At 39.3% G+C, this 23458-nt stretch overlaps 3 protein-coding genes across 9 annotated transcripts in view; 2 read left to right on the top strand and 1 right to left on the bottom strand.

Moving 5' to 3' along the window:
* Positions 1–837: 837 nt before the first annotated feature.
* On the top strand, positions 838–3983 carry LOC126586700 (uncharacterized). 4 transcript variants are annotated; one of them, XM_050251628.1, is made up of 6 exons: positions 838–1028; positions 1615–1680; positions 2495–2517; positions 2725–2915; positions 3092–3347; positions 3439–3983. In XM_050251628.1, exons 4-6 carry the CDS (start codon positions 2747–2749, stop codon positions 3731–3733), a joined length of 720 nt encoding a protein of 239 aa, XP_050107585.1. In that variant the 5' UTR covers positions 838–1028; positions 1615–1680; positions 2495–2517; positions 2725–2746; the 3' UTR covers positions 3734–3983. The 4 variants fall into 4 exon arrangements, with proteins under 4 accessions (XP_050107585.1, XP_050107586.1, XP_050107587.1 ...); XM_050251629.1 differs by lacking the exon at positions 2495–2517 and having other exon boundaries at positions 2747–2915; XM_050251627.1 differs by lacking the exon at positions 2495–2517 and having other exon boundaries at positions 839–1028; positions 2741–2915.
* LOC126586695 (DUF21 domain-containing protein At2g14520-like) lies at positions 3878–14718 on the bottom strand. The gene is made up of 11 exons (XM_050251623.1): positions 14260–14718; positions 13488–13564; positions 13309–13392; positions 12909–13022; positions 12727–12813; positions 12436–12575; positions 12251–12338; positions 11818–11891; positions 11591–11715; positions 11166–11437; positions 3878–4129 (listed from the first exon to the last, which is right to left on the bottom strand). Exons 1-11 carry the CDS (start codon positions 14435–14437, stop codon positions 4085–4087), a joined length of 1284 nt encoding a protein of 427 aa, XP_050107580.1. The 5' UTR covers positions 14438–14718; the 3' UTR covers positions 3878–4084.
* Positions 6083–23458, top strand: part of LOC126586701 (uncharacterized) — a 35896-nt gene continuing 18520 nt past the window's right edge. The window contains exons 1-3 of one of the 4 annotated variants that reach the window (XM_050251632.1): positions 6083–6407; positions 7322–7363; positions 7582–9204. In XM_050251632.1, coding sequence (XP_050107589.1) covers positions 8265–8939 — 675 coding nt within the window. In that variant the 5' untranslated portion in view covers positions 6083–6407; positions 7322–7363; positions 7582–8264 and the 3' untranslated portion in view covers positions 8940–9204. Of the gene's footprint in view, positions 6408–6524; positions 6667–7179; positions 7364–7581; positions 9205–23458 lie in introns of those variants that run through there. The other 3 variants (XM_050251633.1, XR_007610875.1, XM_050251631.1) reach the window with 3 other exon arrangements.

Genomic DNA, 23458 nt, shown 5'->3' with positions numbered 1-23458 from the left:
GCTTCCCACAGTCCGTTCGATCCCACGGCTCTTTAATACGAGCCGTCCGATTTCTAACCGTAATAAAAAAAAAACTGATTTAATATCAAGCGTTCAATTTGAGATCAACGATTGATATTAATCTGCTTTATAAATTTAAAAAAAAATAGTTTTAAAATTAAGAAAAGTTACCGTTGTGACACGTGACACAATCTGGAGTGTTGGAATTCAATTTTTTTTTAAATCCAACGGCAGAGATTAATTATTTGAATAAAAAAAATTTAAAAATTGTAAAAAATCCGAAAAAAATATCTGAAAATTTAAAAAAAAAATGTTTCTACTTTTCTATAAATATCTTCTCATTATCATCTACCTTACACCACAATTTCATATATTCTCAACTACTTTCAATCACATTCCTATCTTTCTCTCAAAGTTTCAATCCAATTTTTTTCAACATAATGACTACGGATGCAAGTACGAATAACTATTTCGAAAAGTACGAATAATTATCTTTTCGAATAATGACACGTAGCGCAAAGAGAACGATTTAAAATCTTATCGAAATCTATCCTCAAAGATTATGAAAAGATAACAATATGTGGCACGATGACATTGGATAAAAATCTTATCGAAATTTATGATCAATAATAGTCGTTTTGGGTAAATGACACGTGGCGAAACGAGAACGATTTAAAATATCTTATCCAAAATTAAAAATAAATTTATTTAGTATTATTTTGTAAAAAAAAAAAAATTAATAATATTTTATTGTCTATTGCTAAGGCTATTCAAGTGCAACAATAGAGATGCAAAAAACAATTACTATTCATTAAGCAGTTATTGTTCACAATGTGGTTTGAGTAGTGGATTTGGATTGCCTGAGAGCTCCAAGGTGGAGTTGCTCTTAGCTTTCCTTCTTGCGTTTAGGGAAAAGGATTCCTCTCTCCTCTCCTCTCTCCTCTCTCTCTCACCTGACTTCGATTCCCTTCACCGCCGGAAGCAGCGGACCGAGACGCTACTAACGGCGGAGGAGCGCCGTCACCGGGGTAAAACGCCGACACTATTTTTTTTTAAATAATTTTCTTTGAGCATTTCGCTTGAATATTGAGATTCTTGAGACGAAATTATTGGAAAGAGTAGGAATGAGATTCTAGGGTTTCGTTAGCATACATTCAAGTTCGCAATTTCGATTGACTTTAATTTCTGATGGCCACCACTTTGATTAAGAACATAAAGACGAGGTTTTTTCATGTATGTCTTTCAAAAGCCTTTTTTTAGGCTTGATTTTCTGTCTAATTTTGTGACTTTGATTAGTCTGTTGTGGAATTCTGTAATTTTTCAAATTTGACATTGGATTGTCTCTAATTCTGTTTGGTTTTGTGGAAAGTTTTGTAATTCTGGTTCGTCTGCGTGTTTCGATGAGAATTTCTGTGTGGGTTTGGTTCTAGTTTGAATGTTTCTGCATAATTTTTAGTTTGGTTCCGTACAACAACATCAACAAAGCCTTACCCCGCTAAATGGGGTCGGCTATATGAATCTTAGAACACAAGTGCGCTTGATTTTATGTCATGTCGTCCGTTAGATTCAAGTATAAACAGTTTCCCTGAATTAATGCAAGACTGGTTGTATCAGGTTTAGGACATCCAAAAGAAAGTTTGAGGAGCTAATAAAGTGCCATAACGACAGGGTTTCCATTCGGTAATCTGCTTCAGCTGTGTCTTCACTTTACATTACAGCGATAACTTACAGTTCGTGACTTGGTCTGCACTAGCAGTTTAGAGTAGATATTTCCAGAATATGCTTTCATTTGCTATATACCTGCTTGATTCTTTAGTTAAGCTCTGGGAATCCCAGCTCGTATTCCTGGGAAGTCCCCAGTTTGCTTATCGTAAATCTGTGTTTGAGGAAGGTTTGAATTAGCTTCTTTCAATTTTCTTTGTAGTCATTATGATATCAGAGAGAGGTGTCCAGAACTAAGTTTTTGAACTAGTTTATGATACCAGAAAGTCCAAAAGATTGATGTTTTAATTTTCTCAATGGCTTTTCTCAAGGAGAGTAGATGGTTTTTCATCAATGCTCTACACTCTCAATTTGTTAGTTGAACATGAAATTTTACAATTCAGATCGAATATCGTTTAACTTGAAATTTTACTTTTGTTTTTAATTTTGTCTTCCCGCTTGGAATATCGTCAAGAATATGTAGAGTTATGAGCTTTTAAATTAGTCTTTATCCTAGTAATATGGTTCCCGCGATGCAATTAGAGTAGCGGCCAGAAGAATTCTACAAACTTTTTAATGCCATGTTCTCCATGTAACGAGAACAGATGGTTCTTCATTATCGCCCCGCATGCTTCGGTTTTGCTTTTCGTTGAAATGCTGGAAATGCATATCAGATACAATTGTAGCAGTCTGCCTGCAAGACGCCTGCAATTTTTTATCAACTCTGTCTTGTTTCATTTTGTTTGCCATCAAAGATGATTTATACTCACTGTCAGCTGTCCCAATGCAACAGACACCGCCCCTCATTCAGAAAGTGTACCTTGGTTATGTAGCAATAGGTTGTTGACATGATTGTGTATTTCTCCTTTTGTTTGTGAATGGCTCTCCTCGTTCAGAAAGTTTACTTGTGTCTCTCTCAAGTTTACAACTAATAGTCAAGCAAATTTTATTGCTTCTCACTTTTCTACTCTTTTTCACATTTATGTTAAAGTTCACTGTGATTCCGAAGCTGTATTGATCAAGATTCTTTGCTTAAAAGGGTTAGATGGATTTAGAGACGGAGAACAGAATAGCTGCAATTCTTATGAGAGAAGCCGCTGAATTGTGGCGTCAAGCTGACAAGGAAGGTGTGCATGCTTATCTTCAACAGCCTAAAACAAGGTTCCGACCAAATTCACGGTTCCTCAGTGCTACTGTTCGTGGTGTGCAACAAGGTCGGTTCCTATACTGCTGTATTAGAATTTCGGTACAAACATTATTCTCTCTCTACTGTGATTTCATAATTCTGTTTTTATTAGCATGTACGAGGTTCTATCCACACCCATGTTTTATTTGTTTGGTGACCGCTGTCATTGAGCCCTCAAGTTCTATTGTTGTTTGTTTTCTCCAGCAAATCGAGCTGTTGAAGTGAATGAAATGTGGGGACTCCGGCAGAAAGAGAAGGAATTGGACAATAGGCTGAAAGGGAACAAGGATGAGAGCAGGTGTCGCGGAGATACTCCAACACCCAGTGGTAAGGGACATGCCGTCGCAGATGACAGTGCCGGTCCTTCTTGCTCGTCAAGGAAAAGAGAATACGAGAGCTACCATTCAAGGCAAGAGAATGGTTTAGGAGGAGAAGAACTCGAAGAATTTTTACATTCAAGGTAACCCTCTCTCTGTCGCTCTCGCTCCTCGCCACCCCTCGTGTAGGAGAGAATATATGACTAATTAGCATGATTTTGCATGCTATGACAGAGTCAAGCGTGGCAGAGGTGCTGTTGGGTCAAGGACGGATGAAACGGGTCCTTATCTTCCCCGTTCTTCGGACTCCAATGAAGAGCTGCTGCAGAGGCCCAGTGTACAAGAACACCGTGCGTATGGACCAGAGAGGCCTTCACATAACTTATGTTATCCTTCCGAAGAGGAGAATGACGATGAGAGGAAGAAATCAAAAAAGGTGAAGTCTGGTAGCCCGAACAAGCACAAATCCAAGGAAAAATCTAAAGAGAAGAAGAGGAAGGACGAAAAAAAAAATAAATACCATACTTAGAGGCGCTTTATCTGAGAAGAATTCTCTAGCTTGTACGGAATTGGTGCATGTTTTTCTCGAATCCCTGTAAACCCTACAAAGCGATGCGCCTGTGTTGCCTACCAGAGCATCTGAAAAGCCTGGTCACTCAAAAGACGACCATCATAAACTCAAAATATTCAGAACTTTGCCTGGAGAGAGTTGACATTCGTCTAATAACTTCTCAACCATATGACTTTTTAATACAGTTTTAGTAGAGTTTTCTAACAAACCTGTTTCAGCACTTACAGACACAAATGACAAAAAAATTAACTAATCTTCCGTTGTAATATGTACGGCACGGAGACAACCCGCTTCCGAGAAATGCCAGTGTTATGAGTCCTCAAACTGATGGTCAGTCTCATCGAAAATCTCCTCCTACATAACAAATATTGATGTCAGGATATGAAGCCTCGTAAGAGAAAATGTGGATACAACAACAACAACAACAACAAAGCCTTTTCCCACTAAGTGGGGTCGGCTATATGAATCCTAGAACGCCATTGCGCTCAGTTTTGTGTCATGTCCTCCGTTAGATCCAAGTACTCTAAGTCTTTTCTTAGAGTCTCTTCCAAAGTTTTCCTAGGTCTTCCTCTACCCCTTCGGCCCTGAACCTCTGTCCCGTAGTCACATCTTCGAACCGGAGCGTCAGTCGGCCTTCTTTGCACATGTCCAAATCACCGGAGCCGATTTTCTCTCATCTTTCCTACAATTTCGGCTACTCCTACTTTACCTCGGATATCCTCATTCCCAATCTTATCCTTTCTCGTGTGCCCACACATCCCACGAAGCATCCTCATCTCCGCTACACCCATTTTGTGTACGTGTTGATGCTTCACCGCCCAACATTCTGTGCCATACAACATTGCTGGCCTTATTGCCGTCCTATAAAATTTTCCCTTGAGCTTCAGTGGCCTACGACGGTCACACAACACGCCGGATGCACTCTTACACTTCATCCATCCAGCTCGTATTCCATGGTTGAGATCTTCATCTAATTCTCCGTTCTCTTGCAAGATAGATCCTAGGTAGCGAAAACGGTCGCTTTTTGTGATCTTCGCTAGATTGCTCCGGTCATTAGTGTGGATAAGTATATAAATGGATAGAGATAGGAAAGCAAACACAAGATGTACGTGGTTCACCCAGATTGGCTACGTCCACGGAATAGAAGAGTTCTCATTAATTGTGAAGGGTTTACACAAGTACATAGGTTCAAGCTCTCCTTTAGTGAGTACAAGTGAATGATTTAGTACAAATGACATTAGGAAATATTGTGGGAGAATGATCTCGTAATCACAAAACTTCTAAGTATCGGAGTGTGGTGTCGTCTTGACTTGCCTTATCTGTCTCATAGGTAGATGTGGCATCTTCTCTGGAAGTACTCTTCCTCCATCCAGGGGTGGTATCTTCAACTGGTGGAGATGCACAAGGTAATGTATCAATTTCACTTGAAGCTTACTTGTAGTTTCAGGCTTGGTCAAGCGCGATACAAACCATGTAGTAGGAGTCCCCCAAGTCGCCGAGCTAGGGGGTCTGCTGAAAGAGGTGACAGACAAGGTAAGCAATCAGAGCTCCGACTGATTGTTCACCTTCTCCCCATCTTGCAGCAGCATGAAGGATAAAGAGAAGAAAAATGAGAAGAGATGATATGAGATACTTTTGCTTTTGAAGAAGTAACTTTCCACAGGCTTATTCTTGAACTGAGCTGGAGGGTTTTCTGGTTTCCTCCAGAGTATAAGGCCGACTGAAGAATTTGAGGGTCAAAACAAGTCCATCAAATCTAGAGTACGTTCCACCCTGCTGATATGGGATACTTTTGCTTTTGACAGAGTAATGGATGTATCGGCACGTGTGTTGTTACGCTTGTCTCCACATGCTTCCTTGTATCCTTCGCACTTGCCCTATCTGTTCCTCAAGCAGATGCGGAATCTTCCCTGGAAACATAAGATGTTGAAGATGAGTACTCGAGAGCAATGCCAGGTAAGTAATCAGGTAAGGGGTTCCAGGCAGTCAGTTCTTGGCTGGAAGCTTGATTCCAAGTGCTGACTGATTGCTCTCTTTCTCCTTGTCTTGCAGGTAAAAACAAGGCCAAAGGAAAAGACAGAGAAAAAGCATGATATGGGATACTCTTGCTTTTAACCCTGATGATATGAGATATTCTTGCTCTAGTATAGCTTGTTTGCAGAGGTATTATCGGGGGGAAAGAAAGCTGAATATTTCGAAAGGCTTCGTTGGGAGTGCCCTCTCAGATATGATGAAGGGTTGAGCATTTTTGCAGGTCTGCCTGTCCGTTGGGGATGGAGGTCGACATATATAGGAGTCTCCCTAACAACAAGTAGTAATGCTATTCCTTTACCCTGCTTGGTCATAGCACGGTAGTGGGAGCTGCCAGTTTCACATGTTTTAACTCTGTCAGAGCACTTTGAAAAAGTGGTCTGTGGTATCTGGCTCTCGAGATTCGGAGAACGATGCCTCTTCGATTTTTGAGAAAGCAATCATGCTGGGGGTCTGGCTCTCGAGATTCGGAGAGCAGTCTCTTCGATTTTTGAGGAAGTAATCATGTTGGGAGTCTGGCTCTCGAGATTCGGAGGGCGGTGCCTCTTCGATTTTGGAGCAAGCAATCCTGTTGGGAGTGTTGTCTCGAATGTGAGTAAAGGTTTGGCATGTTTGCTAGTCTACCTTGCCACGAAGCACAAAGGTTGACACACAGGGACTTTCCAATTATCCAGCAATGGTACTGTTCCTTGACCCTCTCTTCGCGTTTGAGAAAGTAGTCATGTTGGGAGTCTGGCTCTCGAGATTCGGAGGACGGTGCCTCTTCGATTTTGGAGCAAGCAATCTTGTTGGGAGTGTTTTCTCGAATGTGAGTAAAGGTTGGGCATGTTTGCTAGTCTACCTTGCCACGAAGCATAGAGGTTGACACACAGGGACTTTCCAATTATCCAGCAGTGGTACTGTTCCTTTACCCTTGTGGGTAATAATATGGTAGCTAGACCTTCAAAATTTATGTGTCTAAACTTTGTTAGTGCTGTTTCTTTGCTATTCTTTTACCTTTCTTGGTCAGAGCGATGTAGTGGGAGCTGCAAGCTTCACGTGCTCAACTTTGGCAGAGAACTTTGGCAAAATTATCTGTGGTACCCATGAGCTATTGTTGCGTGTGGGAAGTGGGTGATTGAACAGTAAGATTCATGTGTTTTCTACTTCACCAGAAGTCTTCGACAGAATGCCCATAATTTCTGCAAAGCTGAGTGTGCGTGTGACAGGTGCTGACAAGGCTAGAAAAGTAGGTGCCTCTTCGATTTCTGAGATCGGCCCTCGTGGTCTCTGAGCAGCCCAGCTTTTGAGAAAGCGAGCCCTTCTTCGATTGATTCGGAGAACGATGCCTCATCGATTTTTGAGAAAGCAATCATGTTGGGGGTTTGGCTCTCGAAGATTCGGGGAGTAGTGTCTCTTCGATTTTTGAGAAAGTAATCATGTTGAGAGTCTGGCTCTCGAGATTCGGAGGGCGGTGCCTCTTCGATTTTGGAGCAAGCAATCTTGTTGGGAGTGTTTTCTCGAATGTGAGTAAAGGTTGGGCATGTTTGCTAGTCTACCTTGCCACGAAGCACAGAGGTTGACACACAGGGACTTTCCAATTATCCAGCAATGGTACTGTTCCTTTACCCTCTCTTCGATTTTTAAGAAAGTAGTCATGTTGGGAGTCTGGCTCTCGAGATTCGGAGGACGGTGCCTCTTCGATTTTGGAGCAAGCAATCTTATTGGGAGTGTTTTCTCGACTGTGAGTAAAGGTTGGGCATGTTTGCTAGTCTACCTTACCACGAAGCATAGAGGTTGACACACAGGGACTTTCCAATTATCCAGCAGTGGTACTGTTCCTTTACCCTTGTGGGTAATAATATGGTAGCTAGACCTTCAAAATTTATGGGTCTAAACTTTGTTAGTGCTGTTTCTTTGCTATTCTTTTACCCTTCTTGGTCAGAGCGATGTAGTGGGAGCTGCAAGCTTCACGTGCTCAACTTTGGCAGAGAACTTTGGCAAAATTATCTGTGGTACCCATGAGCTATTGTTGCGTGTGGGAAGTGGGTGATTGAACAGTAAGATTCATGTGTTTTCTACTTCCCCAGAAGTCTTCGACAGAATGCCCATAATTTCCGCAAAGCTGAGTGTGCGTGTGACAGGTGCTGACAAGGCTGGAAAAGTAGGTGCCTCTTTGATTTCTGAGATCGGCCCTCGTGGTCTCTGGGGAGCCCAGCTTTTGAGAAAGCGAGCGCCTCTTCGATTTCTGAGATCGGCCTTCGTGGTCTTTGAGCAGCCCAACTTTTGAGAAAGCAAACGCCTCTTCGATTTCTGAGCAGGCGCCTCTTCGATTTCTGAAGCTCCGTCGAGTGCAGATTTTTATAGGGGCTGGCATTAAGTTCCAAAGCACACTTGAATCTCCACCAGTAGAAGCTTCATTCTTGCACTTCTAAGATCTTGATTTGTCCGACCTCTTCTCTCTTCAACACCTTTGAAAATGTCTGGCCCCTCCGACCGTCGTTTTGACTTGAACCTTGTTGAAGAGGTAGCCCCGCCTTCTCCAGACAACATATGGCGCCCATCCTTCGTCTCCCCTACTGGTCCTCTTACCGTTGGGGATTCCGTGATGAAGAATGATATGACCGCTGCGGTGGTGGCCAGGAACCTTCTCACTCCCAAAGATAACAGACTATTTTCCAAACGATCTGATGAGTTAGCTGTTAAGGATTCGCTGGCTCTCAGTGTTCAGTGTGCAGGTTCTGTGTCTAATATGGCCCAACGCCTATTTGCTCGAACCCGCCAAGTTGAATCATTGGCGGCTGAAGTGATGAGTCTCAAACAGGAGATTAGAGGGCTCAAGCATGAGAATAAACAGTTGCACCGGCTCGCACATGACTATGCTACAAACATGAAGAGGAAGCTTGACCAAATGAAGGAAACTGATGGTCAGGTTTTACTTGATCATCAGAGATTTGTGGGTTTGTTCCAAAGGCATTTATTGCCTTCGTCTTCTGGGGCTGTACCGCGTAATGAAGCTCCGAATGATCAACCTCTGATGCCTCCTCCTTCTAGGGTTGTGTCCAGTACTGAGGCTCCAAATGATCCCCCTCCGGTGCCTTCTCTTTCTGGGGCTCTACCGACTGCTGAGACTTCTCCTAAGCAACCTTTGTGAAGGCTCCCTCTTGTGTGTTTATTTTGACTCATGTATATGTACATATTTGTAGCTTATCGGGGATATCAATAAATAAGCTTTCCTTCATTTCAACGTATTGTGTTAAATACACCAAAGCCTTCTTCGCTAAGGTCTTTGAATTTTCTTTTGTTGAAGCTTGTATGTTGAAGCTTTCTGAGTGGAGCATGTAGGTTGGGGTAGTGTTCCCTTAATTTCCCGAGTGAGGAAAACTTCTCGGTTGGAGACTTGGAAAATCCAAGTCACTGAGTGGGATCGGCTATATGAATCTTAGAACGCCATTGTGCTCGATCCTGTGTCATGTCCTTCGTTAGATCCAAGTACTCTAAGTCTTTTCTTAGAGTCTCTTCCAAAGTTTTCCTAGGTCTTCCTCTACCCCTTCGGCCCTGAACCTCTGTCCCATAGTCGCATCTTCTAATCGGAGCATCAGTAGGCCTTCTTTGCACATGTCCAAACCACCGTAACCGATTTTCTCTCATCTTTCCTTCAATTTCGGCTACTCCTACTTTACCCCGGATATCCTCATTCCTAATCTTATCCTTTCTCGTGTGCCCACACATCCAACGAAGCATCCTCATCTCCGCTACACTCATTTTGTGTACGTGTTGATGTTTCACCGCCCAACATTCTGTGCCATACAGCATCGCCGGCCTTATTGCCGTCCTATAAAATTTTCCCTTGAGCTTCAGTGGCATACGGCGGTCACACAACACGCCGGATGCACTCTTCCACTTCATCCATCCAGCTTGTATTCTATGGTTGAGATCTCCATCTAATTCTCCGTTCTTTTGCAAGATAGATCCTAGGTAACGAAAACGGTCGCTCTTTGGTATTTCTTGATCTCCGATCCTCACCCCTAACTCGTTTTGGCCTCCATTTGCACTGAACTTGCACTCCATATATTCTGTCTTTGATCGGCTTAGGCGAAGACCTTTAGATTCCAACACTTCTCTCCAAAGGTTAAGCTTTGCATTTACCCCTTCCTGAGTTTCATCTATCAACACTATATCGTCTGCGAAAAGCATACACCAAGGAATATCATCTTGAATATGTCTTGTTAACTCATCCATTACCAACGCAAAAAGGTAAGGACTTAAGGATGAGCCTTGATGTAATCCTACAGTTATGGGAAAGCTTTCGGTTTGTCCTTCATGAGTTCTTACGGCAGTCTTTGCTCCTTCATACATATCCTTTATAGCTTGGATATATGCTACTCGTACTTCTTTCTTCTCTAAAATCCTCCAAAGAATGTCTCTTGGGACCCTATCATACGCTTTTTCCAAATCTATAAAGACCATGTGTAAATCCTTTTTCCCATCTCTATATCTTTCCATCAATCTTCGTAAGAGATAGATTGCCTCCATGGTTGAGCGCCCTGGCATGAACCCGAATTGGTTGTCCGAAACCCGTGTCTCTTGCCTCAATCTATGCTCAATGACTCTCTCCCAGAGCTTCATTGTATGACTCATTAGCTTAATACCCCTATAGTTTATGCAATTTTGTACGTCGCCCTTATTCTTGTAGATAGGCACCAAAGTGCTCGTTCGCCACTCATTTGGCATCTTCTTCGTTTTCAAAATCCTATTGAAAAGGTCAGTGAGCCATGTTATACCTGTCTCTCCCAAAAGTTTCCACACTTCGATTGGTATATTGTCTGGGCCTATTGCTTTTTTATGCTTCATCTTCTTCAAAGCTACAACCACTTCTTCCTTCCGGATTCGACGATAAAAAGAGTAGTTTCTACACTCTTCTGAGTTACTCAACTCCCCTAAAGAAGCACTCATTTCATGTCCTTCATTGAAAAGATTATGAAAATAACCTCTCCATCTGTCTTTAACCGCGTTCTCTGTAGCAAGAACCTTTCCATCCTCATCCTTGATGCACCTCACTTGGTTTAGGTCCCTTGTCTTCTTTTCCCTTGCTCTAGATAGTTTATAGATATCCAACTCTCCTTCTTTGGTATCTAGTCGTTTATACATATCGTCGTAAGCCGCTAACTTAGCTTCTCTGACAGCTTTCTTCGCCTCTTGCTTCGCTTTTCTATACCTTTCACCATTTTCATCGGTCCTCTCCTTGTATAAGTCTTTACAACATTCCTTCTTAGCCTTCACCTTTGTTTGTACCTCCTCATTCCACCACCAAGATTCCTTTTGGTGTGGGGCAAAGCCCTTGGACTCTCCTAATGGTGCTTAAAGCGAGAGCTAGTACCTGTAAAAGTTCTTCGATAACATCTTCCATTGTTATGATGCCAACAGCCTCTTCCTCTTCAGGGAGCTTGGGGAGTGGCTCACTATCAATCTGCAGAATGTCTGAATATATCTCCTTTGTCCATTTCTTGCTTCTGGACCCACTCCTGTATGAATTATTTGCACTGTTTGTATTTGTAAAGCTCTTCCACTTCTGTAGTGATCTTTTGCTCTTCAACTTCTCATGAAGAGGCTTTTCACCGTCAATGTCGACTTTCACTTCTTTCACTGGATCTATTGAGAGAGATACAGAGAACGGTTATAATCAGTCTCTCACAAAAAATAAAAAAATAAAGTCCAATCATAGAGTCTAAAGGTGTCAGGTGGAAAATTTTTGCCAATGGAAATTTTTTCCAAGGCATTCTACAGTAGGAAGCAGGTACTTACTGTCATCCGGATTGCCATTAGTCTGCTCCGTGTTCTTATTGCACCTTCTTACAACAATAGCCATGTGACTGTGACCTTTCTGGAACTCGTTCAATATGTCATATAAGGGCAACGTTTCTGGAACCCTATCAAACAAATGAGAGTACAACACCCATTTATGTAAATCATCGTAAATTTGTACCGCAATTAATATTACAACAAAAATGACCTCAACCAACGCAAAATACCTTGGAATCTTGCGTATAGTGACATTCTTTACAGGCACTTCATCTTCTGGGTTCACCGTTAACAAATTTTTTACCTAAATTTTGAATTTAAATAGTTAAGAGAAGTATGTTACAAAGAAAAATATAGCGACCTAATACCAAGATAAATCAAATGGAATGAAAGCAGAAAACAAGATACATTAACTTGTTTATCATGCTCAAAATTTAAGCACTAATTAACTCAACATGAATTTGGATTACAATTAATTTAGTAACCTGTTTTAAGTTTCATAGCACAGCTTTTCAACATGTCCTAGAAATTGCCTATGCGCAGAGAATTTCAAACTCAAAGTTGACAGAGATAATTAAGCCAAGTAAGTTCTGATTTACACTGGTTTTAACCAGCAAGTTGGGAACTTGGGAGGTATAGAAAAGGGCATGGTTAAAAATTTACCAGGATGAGTCCAATAATATTCGTAGGCTCCTCATAATAAACCGGTACTCTGCTATGCCCTTTCTCCAATATTAGATTCATCAAATTCCTGTGTGATAAGCAGCATTTAGGGTTGCAAATCAAAACATTGTTATACTACCAACGAAAGTTGACTTTTCTGCTATAATGTGTAAAGCATAATAAACCTGTCAAGCTTGGCATTGATATCGATTGCAAAAGTTTCAGCTATGGGAGTCATGGCATCTCTAGCTGTTTTCTCAGAGAGTTCAAGTGCTCCGGCAATAATGGTTGTTTCATCATGTGTCAACTCTCCACCTTTTCCAGCCTAGAGCAATACAGTCATATATGGTTATGAGGCAGGTAGTAAGTACTCTAATAACAGAAGTGAGAAGAACAAACCCAACGAAAGAATTACTGAAGAATGATGAAGTTATGTGACGGTTGACAATTCAATTTAAGAGAGCTGTCAGACGTACCTCATTACCATGCATATCTACAAGCGTTTTCAACTCAGCTCTGCGAAATAGAGCTACATGTCCATGGCCCAACAGATAGTCTAATAGCTGGAAACCACATAGAACATAATAGTCAAAGAGTTGAACTCATGCCGTGGCATAAGAAATTGCAGAGAAAAAAGTAAGTGCTAAATCTATCATACCTTGCTAATAGGATATGCAACCGGAAAGCAGACCCAAACAAGAACACGGACAAATGGTGCCACTGTTGCACCAATAGCCAAACCATATCGGGAACAAACAGATTGTGGTATAATCTGCAGACACAGATGAACAGAAGTTAGTGGCACGCACGTGCCATGTTTGATATCATCGCTGACTTCAGAAATAAATGTAACATGGTATATCAACACAGGGATATTAAAGGTAACTTTGTGTTCTCAAAGTAATTTTTCTCGATCAGACCAATGAACATCAATCTAGGGTTGTGAATATGCCCTCTCAGTGTTGCCTCAAAGAGCCAGTTAGTTCAGATCATAAATAAATAACTATCTATGTTATAGGCCATCCTACGATACAAACAAAATGGCATATATCACTTACCTCACCAAACAGAAGAATCAGTGTCACCGAAATGAGGATTGCACCCCAAGCTGTCACCAAACCATCAAGAAAAATGGGGAGTGCCTGAGAGAAGGAACAGAGATTACAATATCGTCTTTCCTTTCATTATTATTTTACCAAAATTCGTATCTTTTCCAATAAACATCAATAACATGTACCTCCATCGCAGCAGCATTGCAAATCAGCAGGGTGCAAAGCAACAGATGCTGTTTTTTGACAACTGGTAATATCTTCGCTGCAATTACAAACAAAATACATAGAGAGACGAAATGATTAGTTAAACCGCATTGTACACATCAATGTCAAACGAAGCTAGTACAACGGAATTTATATTTACAAAGTTAAAACCCCTCGCACAAAATCGTTCTTTTCCCGTAGGTGCATGCTTATCTTTCGACTAAATTTCAGAGTCATGAAAAGCCAAGACATTAAACAAAAAAGAACCCCAGTATTAATCATCATGAGGGATGGCACTTTCGGCCGTCAGAAAGCGCTTTTACCCCTGCGAGAAACAATCCTAAACGGGCCCTAGTTCTCACCAAAACACTTTTCATTCATTAATTCCAACACTGACACGCCCTTTCTCCTCTCAAAACACCACTTTTCATGCAAATGGAGAACGCAAGTTTCATATTTCAACAAGTGGAAGTGGAATTACCAAAACATTATTGGGCAAAATACTTCCACAGCGGAACAATCCAATTCAAAACAATCATTTGCAGCTCCTTACAATCAACTTAACCTCGAATCGAAATCGAACAAAAACACCAATCCAGATTATTCTAAAACTAGTAGAAATCAACATCAAATAGGGTCCCACACCATTTTCTTTCCTCCTTTTCTGGCACTTTCCCAGCAGCCAAACAGAGCAGAGAATTCCAAACGAAACATAACAAAAACTCAAGACAAAATGAAAATCAAAAGCCATACCGGCGTGGTTGCGATCCTTCGGCGTCCCGGACTTGGCGAGGACCTCGAGATCGACGAGGCTCATGGACATGAGGCCCAAGGTGAGGCCGGACATTAGCCCCGCGAACAGCACCAGCAGCACGATGACCACTATGTGAATGAAGAATCCGCTGGTGCAGCACTCGTACTCCACCGCCATTAAAGCTGCAAGCTTTTCTTCTTCCTCAGCTCGCAATCAACCGATTCAAGAGCTACCTCCTCCTCCTCCAAAGCTTCCGAATTTGGAAAAAACAGAGCTCCGATATCGCTCCCTCTCAGAGAAGAACCTCCATTGCCAATTGCTAGAGTTTCTTCGACCGAAAGCGGACTCAACAATTTAGAGAGAGAAAGAAGAGAGAGAGAGAGAGAGAGGAGTTTCCAGAAAAACAGTGGGAACAGGGAATATATACCACTACAGTCTTAGCGTCACCATTTTCATCCACTTTGATAATTTTTTTCTTTTCTTTTCACGTTTTGTATTTTATTTTACTTTTATCAAATAACTATTAATTAATTTACATAAAAATAACAAGCAACAGTTTAAACAAGAAATTGAGGATAATGGTTTTTCAGGTGGTTTGGGTGTGGATTGTAGGCTTGCAGCTCCGATGGTTGAAAGCATTTTACTCCTACACTTGAGGTTAAAGTTTGACTCAAATTTTCCTTATTTAGATTTTTTGTAAGAAAAAAAAGAGCCGGTTATATCTAAAGTTGACTCATTGCATAAAGGTATTTTATTAAATATATTTCTTATTTTAGGTTAAACGGTTATGTCTAAAATGCTCTTCTGTAATTGAAATGCTAAAAGAAAAATATATAGTAAAAGAGGGCGTGGGGATGAGAATTATTTTGATGACTCTGCAAGCAAGAATGAATTGACATGTTAGGTTTGTCACACCAATTTGGTGTGAGTCAAGTGCTAGAAGACGAATGAATCAACATGTTAAGTAATTTGATGTATGAATTATAATTAGAAGATGAATGAGAATTCAAGAACGGCGTGTTCTTTTATGCTAGTAGAGTTGAATGTGATCGTAGCTGGTTGTGATACATATAACATTCTCTTATTGATGAGGTTGAGACTTGTTGCCCCGCCTATGAAATCAATTAGGCATTTGATTGATAAAGCGTGCCATTAAGAGCCCTTCGGTCGTGGAATTCTTATTAGTCCTCCGAGTTAATGACATATCCTTGTTTGCTTATATATAAGTGAGGATTTAGGATTTAGATTCGAATCTTATACATACCATATTTGATACGGAATATGCGGCCTTGATCTCAAGTCTCAACTTCTCAGCAGATTTGCGTCGTTATCATCTTCATTTCTTCGTCGTCTATTTGGTGGGTCCACGTAAGCAAAACCTGCATGCAGCTGCTGGCTGAGAGAGAGAGAGAGAGAGAGAGAGAGAGAAGCATCGTCATTCTTTTTGGTGTCTTACGCTAATCACATGTTTGATGTTGCTGGCTCTTAAAGATTAATGGGGATTAAATTGTTAATTAATGGGACAACCTAAACATGATTCAATCTCCCGTCTCTTTTCCACTTTGTTTTTATTCATTTTAATATTAAATAAATACAAAGGAATCCGAGAAAATCTTGAGTACGACTGTATGTGGGACTACATACTCACAATAAGATAAAAATAATTATATGCTAGTCTTATCTAATTTAACATTATTGTAAGTTTGTTGCCGCCTTCAGTAAATTAACCTAGAAACAGTATTAAAGGTACTATTTGGTACGTGGGACGAGGTGTTCCGTCCATGTTTGGTGCGCCTAAAACGGGTGGAACGTGCTGTTCCACAAGACGAGTTTTGGGTGAATTTTCGTTCCACCTCACCCCCTAAAACTACTCATTCCACATTTGTGAAACACAAAATTATAACATCTCCGTCTCCTTCTTTTTCCTCCTTGTTTCCATCCGAGAACATCTTTGCTCCCTCTTCGTTCTATCTCGTCCTGTCTCATCTCATTCCGTTTCGTCCCGTCTGCATACCAAAAGGAACCTTGTGTTACGAAAAAATGACCTTTTTAGAGCCGTATGTATATGAGAATATTTCACAAGGAGGTTGGTTAGCTAGAGATTTCTTGTAAAAACATCAGCCCCGCTTAGTTTATAATGAGAATATTCCAAACACCTTTTATTTATTCTATTACAGAGGCAGGAATTTGTGATAAACGGGGTACTAGGGTAAATTGCTTCCCAACAAAAAACAATCTCGAATAATGTGACAACAATGACCCCACATTCTCTGTTGTAGCTGACGTGTTAAATATTCCATCTAGAGAGAGAACGTTAGCAAGAATGAAACTCATAATCATATGCTTTCTCAGCGCTTAAATCGTACAATACGTGAAATAATTAAACAATGCAATCATGATATAAATTAGGGTTCTTTAGATATAAACTCATACAACACTTATTTCTTTAACAAAAACCCATCTCATTTTAAACATCCAAATAAAACCCAAATTTGAAATAAATTGCCATGTAAACAAATAAATACCTATTATTTTCAAAATATTTACAATTGTGCCACAACACCTAATTATGTTGATGGATTTAATTACCACCATAATTATAGCAAATAAGTGCTTTATTATTACAAAAGTATCTACTTTATACTTGTCTTACTATCATCTGTTCTGTTTCTTTTATTTGTTTGACAATCATTTTAGGTAAATTATTTTGCATGTATACGTTAGGCACATTTTGTTGTTATTATATCTGTGTAAAATAAATTACCTATATTTTTAAGTAGAATAAAGGTAATTAATTAACTTTGAATCAATTGGCTAAAAACATCATTTTATTTTGTAGGTAAATAATTTTGCATGTATTATTACATATACTAGGCACATTTGTTATTATTATGTGTTGTTTGCAATCAATCAACATTCATTTATTTTGTAGGTAAATTATTTTGCATGTATTATTACATAAGTTAGGCTGACACACCCCGATCCTAGAATCAAGGCGCGACGGCCAGCACGCCTTGATTCTAGGATTGGGGTGTGCCCTTTCGACAACTCTGGAAGCAACTCAAGCCTGTAAGTAACTTCACCAACTCTCAGTGATCACATAAGGTCCGATGTGTTTCAGGTTGTTTTATGGATATTGATGGTATCTTTAAAGCTTCCGAACTGTGTAAATGGTTACGTCACTCTCACGTGACGGCCAGCATGCCCTCCTTCGGGACGGGGTGTGTCATGTTATTTTCTGGGAAAGTATATAGGTTTTACAGTGAGGGGTTAGAAATGTTTTAACTGAAATGTCTTGGAAAACTTTGGTTTTACTGACCCACTCAATTTTGTTTTGCGCCCCTCCAAGTTCTAGATAGCAGCGTTGGTGGCCCACGAGGATTCCCATGGCGTACTGACAGACTACATAAATGTAGGACTCACATGCGGGTGTTGTAACTTAGGGCTGGTTTGATATTGCTGTGCTTTGAAAAAAAACTGTTGTGAGAATAAGCGGATGTGCTGTGAGAATAAGCGGCTGTGAAATAAATCAGCAGAGTGTTTGGTAAACTTTTTTGTAAAATTACTTTTGAAAAAAAAAAAGCAGTCTAATAGTAGGTATTTTCATTAAAAAAGCACTGTAGCTCCGTGTACTTTGAAAAAAAGCCAGTTTTCCAAAGCTGCAAATAGCAGCTTCAGCTTTTTCCTTTGATTTCAGCTTATTCTCACAGCAGCTTCCAAAATAAGCCCTTTTTTTCAGTTTACCAAACACCTAAAACCCTCACAGCTTTTTTTCATGGGTGTTTTTTTTTTAAGCACCTCACTCCCAAACTAGGTCTTAGTTATGGTCCTACTTGACTGCATCTAGTACTTATGCTCTGAATTTGTGTGTTTTACACTTAAACTCACTCTAGCATGCCAGTTGGATATTATTGCTAGTATTTGATTTTTGTTTATTTGTATTTCTCTTATCTTTTGCTTCCGCATCGCACCTTTGGTTACGTCACACTCATGTGACGGCCAGCACGCCTTGATTCTAGGATCGGGGTGTGTCATAGGCACATTTTGATATTATATATATATATATATATGTGTGTGTGTGTGTGTGTGTGTGTGTGTGTGTGTGTGTGTGTGTGTGCAAATAGCTTAAATAACTTTTGAATCAAACAGTATTTATTTATTTATTACGTAGGTAAATTATTTTGCATGTATTATTTTACCTGGAACTTATATTGTTATTTTATATATGTAAAATATTGGTAATTTTGAATAAAATAACATTTGTATATTTGTAAAAAAAATGCTAATTTACTTGTTACAATTACTTGAAAAGGAAAAAAATACTTATTTTTACATAAATATGAAAACAACTATATAAGGAAACAAAACTCTAATGTCATGTAATTTTTGTTATTAATATGCATTGAAATCATGACACTCAAATTTTTCTTTTCCAAATCTGCATAAATATTTCAAAACATTTCAAAACATTTAAATATTTAATGGGAGACATTAAATAAAATGCACATTAATTATTTTGAATTAAGGGAACATTAGGGACTAAAATCAATATTTAATCTAACACTAGGTTTTTTTTTAAATTTTAATCTTCTTGAGGGATTAAAGTTCAAAAACTGCTAAAATAAATCTAGATAACAAGTAATAAGCCCAAAGTCAATAATATTAGGGGTAATTTAGACATCCAAAAATACCAATTTTGCCAAGTCATACTTAATTATGGATATTGCTTAGTTGGAGCCTGGTCATTGGGTTTTTATTAGAAAATTTTACAATTGGGGGTTTTAGTTAATGAAAATTGAATTCCAAGGGATATACTCATATTTTCAGTATAAATTAATGATAAACATGCACCATCATTCATGGAGGAGATGCTCAAACATGCAGCCTTGATTTGGAGTCTTATATTCATTGTTGTCACAATCTTGCAAAATTCTAAACGATGCTAGGCTCTAATCAAGCGACAGGTTGAGTCCTAACGCCTAGGTCTTAGGCGGACTAGGCGGATTTGTATTTTTTAAGTAAATTAATTATATAGTTTAATGTGTTTCAATATCCTAGTACATAAGGTGTTGGGTTTCCACGTCCTAGGTTCGAAATTTTCTCCTAAATAATTGTAATAGTTTCAAATTCTTCCCTTCCCTTCAATAATAATAATTTATTACGAAATATGTCATTGTTGCAGTCCTGTTAGATTAGTAATGTGATTGTGTAAATCCTAACATATCTAGGATATCCTTATGTGATTCTACCATATCTCTTAGACTAGATATTATCATATTAGAGTTGTAATCCTATAAGGTTAAGGAATTTACACACCTCATAGTTACGCATCTCTCTATTCTCTCTCTATACTGCCGACCATCCCCCTCTATGTCATCTATAATTGTTCAATAAATTAGGCCTACAATATATTATCAACATACTCTTAACGTTGCGCTAAAGAGAATTTGGTCTCCAATTAGGGGAGTACTACTATTTTAATCATTCCTTTTATGATTAATTTTATTTTATTGAATTAATCTACATGCTATTGATTCAATTTAATTTTTCTTTGTTGAATGTGATACACCGCATTGAAGATGCAATTTCAGCTTTCCAAGAAGGATCTTCTACAAATTCAAAGGCTTTTGTGTGGGTTATGATATTCTTATTCATTTATAGTTCACTATACATGCCAATAATTTGGTTAATTTGCCAATTTGTTTATTTCACATTCAGGAAAAGAAGGAAGGCACTGGTATGATCAACTATATGACACATTTCCTTCTTATCTCTCCGACTCTCATCATTTGAGGTATCATCGACGCTCACCATGGTACAGCATAATCCACAATGATGAAATATATAAGGTTAGAGTGACGGTTGGATACATGTGAATAATTATCATGACATCAAAAGGATCATGTGGTCACATATAAAATTATAACATAATCCACAAAGATGAGATACCTAATCCACAACGATCACATATACAATTAGAACATAATCCATAACAAGCACATGTACAATTAGAACACAATCCCCAACGATCACATATCATAATTAACTTTAATAAAAAATTACCACTACATCGGAAAAATCATGTGGTCTCAGGGATTGCAACAAGTTCCCTGCAAGGTCGCTCGTCACCAAGCTTCTGGCAACTCCTTTCTCTTCACCGCCTACGTACTCCTTTTTATTATCGTATGTAACCCACCTCCCACTGTGACAAATCATTAAATGTACTTCTCCCATGTTATGTTGCACAAACTTGAAATTATATATAAGATACGTGCATCAAAACTTGTGAACATTCCCGCTTGTCATATTAAGTTACACCCATGCACACCATTTGCACATAACGGAGTTTTTTTTTTCTCCAAATTTCTGGAATTGGACACTTGAAACAGAAGTTGGAACATACCCAGTATTTTACCACGTCAAAAATCAAGCTTTTTCCACAACCTATAGCCCCTAACATGAAACACAAACTCTTATTAAACTTCTAGATATTAATTCAATGTTATAAACAACTCATATATTCCATTAAACTTGGTACAGGAACTTGGAATTAAACACCCTACCTTAGTAGCCTCCCAAACTGAGCCGATACATGGGGTGTCGAAATATATATGTCGTAACTTTAATGGTTGGAAAAAATGGAAACTTTTCGGCCAAATTGGGAAATACAATACAAACGTGTTATCTTTAAGTATGAAAGACTTTGTTGTGTTTGGTTATGGAAGAATAACACACATAACTCACAGATCTAAGCTCAAACCCCAAAACTCCGACCTCACTCTTCTTAGCTCGCTTTGGACATCCCTGTGTTCAAAATCAGAGCTCATAGTTTTGAGCTCAACCCAAAAATCCAGAGCTCACTCTTCTCAGCTCTCCCTCGATTCCCCCTCTTTGAAATCAAAGTTCACACATATGCTCAACCCAAAAACCTAAAGCTCAAAACTCTCTCCCGACATCCCTCTCTATAAATATGCTAAGAGAAATAACGCCATTAGCTGTAAGTTTTTACTATTTAATTATGGGTATTTTTATCATTTCACTTTTGTGCATGGTGTGCATGGTGTGCATGGTGTGCATGAAGTGTGCATGACCAGTTTGTCCTATTTTGGTCCCAAGAACAAGAAAATGGCCCATTTTTGTTTATTTCCCTTTTTTTATTCCCTAAGTGTGCATGGCCAGTTTGTCTTATTTTGGTCCCAAGAACAAGAAAGTGGCCCATTTTTGTTTATTTCCCTTTTTTTATTCCCTAATGTTTAGTAAACAAAATAGTAACTTGTAATCGTGATCTTCGTAATCAAAATCCAACTCCGTCAGGGCCGGCCCTAAGGGTAGCCCAAGTAGGCACCCGCCTAGGGCCCCCACTTCGAAGGGGCCCCCAAATTTTTTTTATATCCTGTAAATAACATATAAATACAAAAAAAGTAAGAGATATCATAATTCATTTGTTGGTGCAGTGGAAATGTTCGACTTTCTTTTTCTTTGGAGTGTTGAGTTCAAAACACAGAGATGCCTTTTTTAGTCACTAAAATTTTCTTGTTTTTCAAATTTACAGTCAATCCTTTTGTCCAAATATATATAAAGTTATAAAAATGTTGACCTTAAAAACTACCAAACCTACGTGGTGCACAGGCCGAGTAATTAATAAGTTAACTACGTCCTTCGATTATGTGCGGGGCGTGCCAACTCGACGGCCAAGTTCGGCTAGTGAGTAAAATATGTGGATGTGGCGTTGAGCACTTTGCTGACTTCTTGACCTCGAGACTACGGCCGAGGAAGGAACACGTTTCGGCCTTCGAGTTATAGAGCCTGAAGATAAGGCTGCTAGTTCTGGGAAGTTCAATATCAAATTCGGCTTTCAATATGCTAAATGTAATAACATGTAACACCTCACTTTGCCAAGAAGGCTAATGAGATGACCTCTGCCCATAAGGATTAAAAAATCCTTCTCAACCGAGACTTGGATAGATAACCGGTTAGCCTCGATACAATGCTGTTTATCCAAACTGAAGGTGCTCTGCGGTCGGCTGATTCTACTGCAACAGTGATATTTATCCAAACTGAAGATGTCACCGGTTGCCTTCACAGTGCTGTTTATCCACACTGAAGATGTGTCGGTGGAAAAAGAAAACAAAAATCTCAAGGTTGTTGAGAGGTTTCGCGTAAAGCGAGGGTTTGCGCATAACAGTTTGTTTGTTGAGTTGGAGACTTCTTTTCCGTTGCACGGCATTTGTATTTATAGGAACATATTTTCTGTTTGGCACGGCCGGGATAATAAGCAAAAACCGACTGAAACTCAAACTCATAAAAATGACTGATCCATGACATAGGTGCTAAAGCCTATCTTCAGATGGCTGATTCTTCAAAGATAATAAAAGCCCATCTTGACTTATCCCATCGTAATTAAAAGCCTAGCCTAGCTAGGCTTTCTTTTCTTGTCATAATTCCATCACCTATCCAACCATCCTGATCCCATTTAATGAATTTCAAACCATTTTAAATTCATTTCTGACTACTTGTCAATCTGTCACCACCACCACATGCCAGATATCCCAAATCAATTTGAATTGTACCACTTGCTTGGGGATATAATTTGCATCCTATCCATTTTAAGAATATGCCAAGATAATTCATATTAAAAGATAATTATTATGATAAAAACCATAATATTATCCTTTAACAATAACAAAAATTATCTCCATTTTTCCATCCGATGGTTGAGAACTATGCTGACTCAACGGCTTTGATGACACGGGCCGATGGTGTAAATTTAGGTTCAAACATTGTCCCCCAGTTTCCTTGAACTTCAGCTCATAACCCAAATGGTTAAGGAAATTAAGTCTCTCCAGCTAATCAGAAGTACTTCAACCGACATTCCCTGCCACTGTTCACTTGATTCTTAGTAACTTGCCGAGGGAACATGGTCACGGCTTCTTTTGACCAAAGAACAACCCATGGTCGAAGAGAAGTGATAAACAATCATGAATCAAGGTCGAGAAAAAATGGGATTGGGGTCAAGGGTAAAGTGGGATGAGGTCGGGAAGAATTGGGATTGGGAAACATTGAGGTCGGGTCGAGAAAAGTCTTTCCTGGCAGCTCGGCCTGCCTATATATATATATGTATATATATGTTAAGCCCCAAACCAGCAATCATGACTTATTTGGCCAAATTTCCATTGTGAGGATTCCAGTCGACATCCC

Source organism: Malus sylvestris, chromosome 10, assembly GCF_916048215.2.
Source record: "Malus sylvestris chromosome 10, drMalSylv7.2, whole genome shotgun sequence".
NCBI classification, from domain to species: domain Eukaryota; kingdom Viridiplantae; phylum Streptophyta; class Magnoliopsida; order Rosales; family Rosaceae; genus Malus; species Malus sylvestris.
This window is presented reverse-complemented; position numbering and strand designations above follow the sequence as displayed.

What these genes read in the sequence shown, in the direction of transcription:
- LOC126586700 (XM_050251630.1), top strand. Translation starts at nt 2,747, where the DNA reads ATGGATTTAGAGACGGAGAACAGAATAGCTGCAATTCTTATGAGAGAA. An exon ending in TGTTCGTGGTGTGCAACAAG is followed by an intron (nt 2,916 to 3,091) that starts GTCGGTTCCTAT and finishes TGTTTTCTCCAG; the next exon opens with CAAATCGAGCTGTTGAAGTG. An exon ending in GAAGAATTTTTACATTCAAG is followed by an intron (nt 3,348 to 3,438) that starts GTAACCCTCTCT and finishes ATGCTATGACAG; the next exon opens with AGTCAAGCGTGGCAGAGGTG.
- LOC126586695 (XM_050251623.1), bottom strand. Translation starts at nt 14,437, where the DNA reads ATGGCGGTGGAGTACGAGTGCTGCACCAGCGGATTCTTCATTCACATA. An exon ending in TGATTCTTCTGTTTGGTGAG is followed by an intron (nt 13,023 to 13,308) that starts GTAAGTGATATA and finishes CTGTGTCTGCAG; the next exon opens with ATTATACCACAATCTGTTTG. An exon ending in ACTATACGCAAGATTCCAAG is followed by an intron (nt 11,716 to 11,817) that starts GTATTTTGCGTT and finishes TTTGTTTGATAG; the next exon opens with GGTTCCAGAAACGTTGCCCT.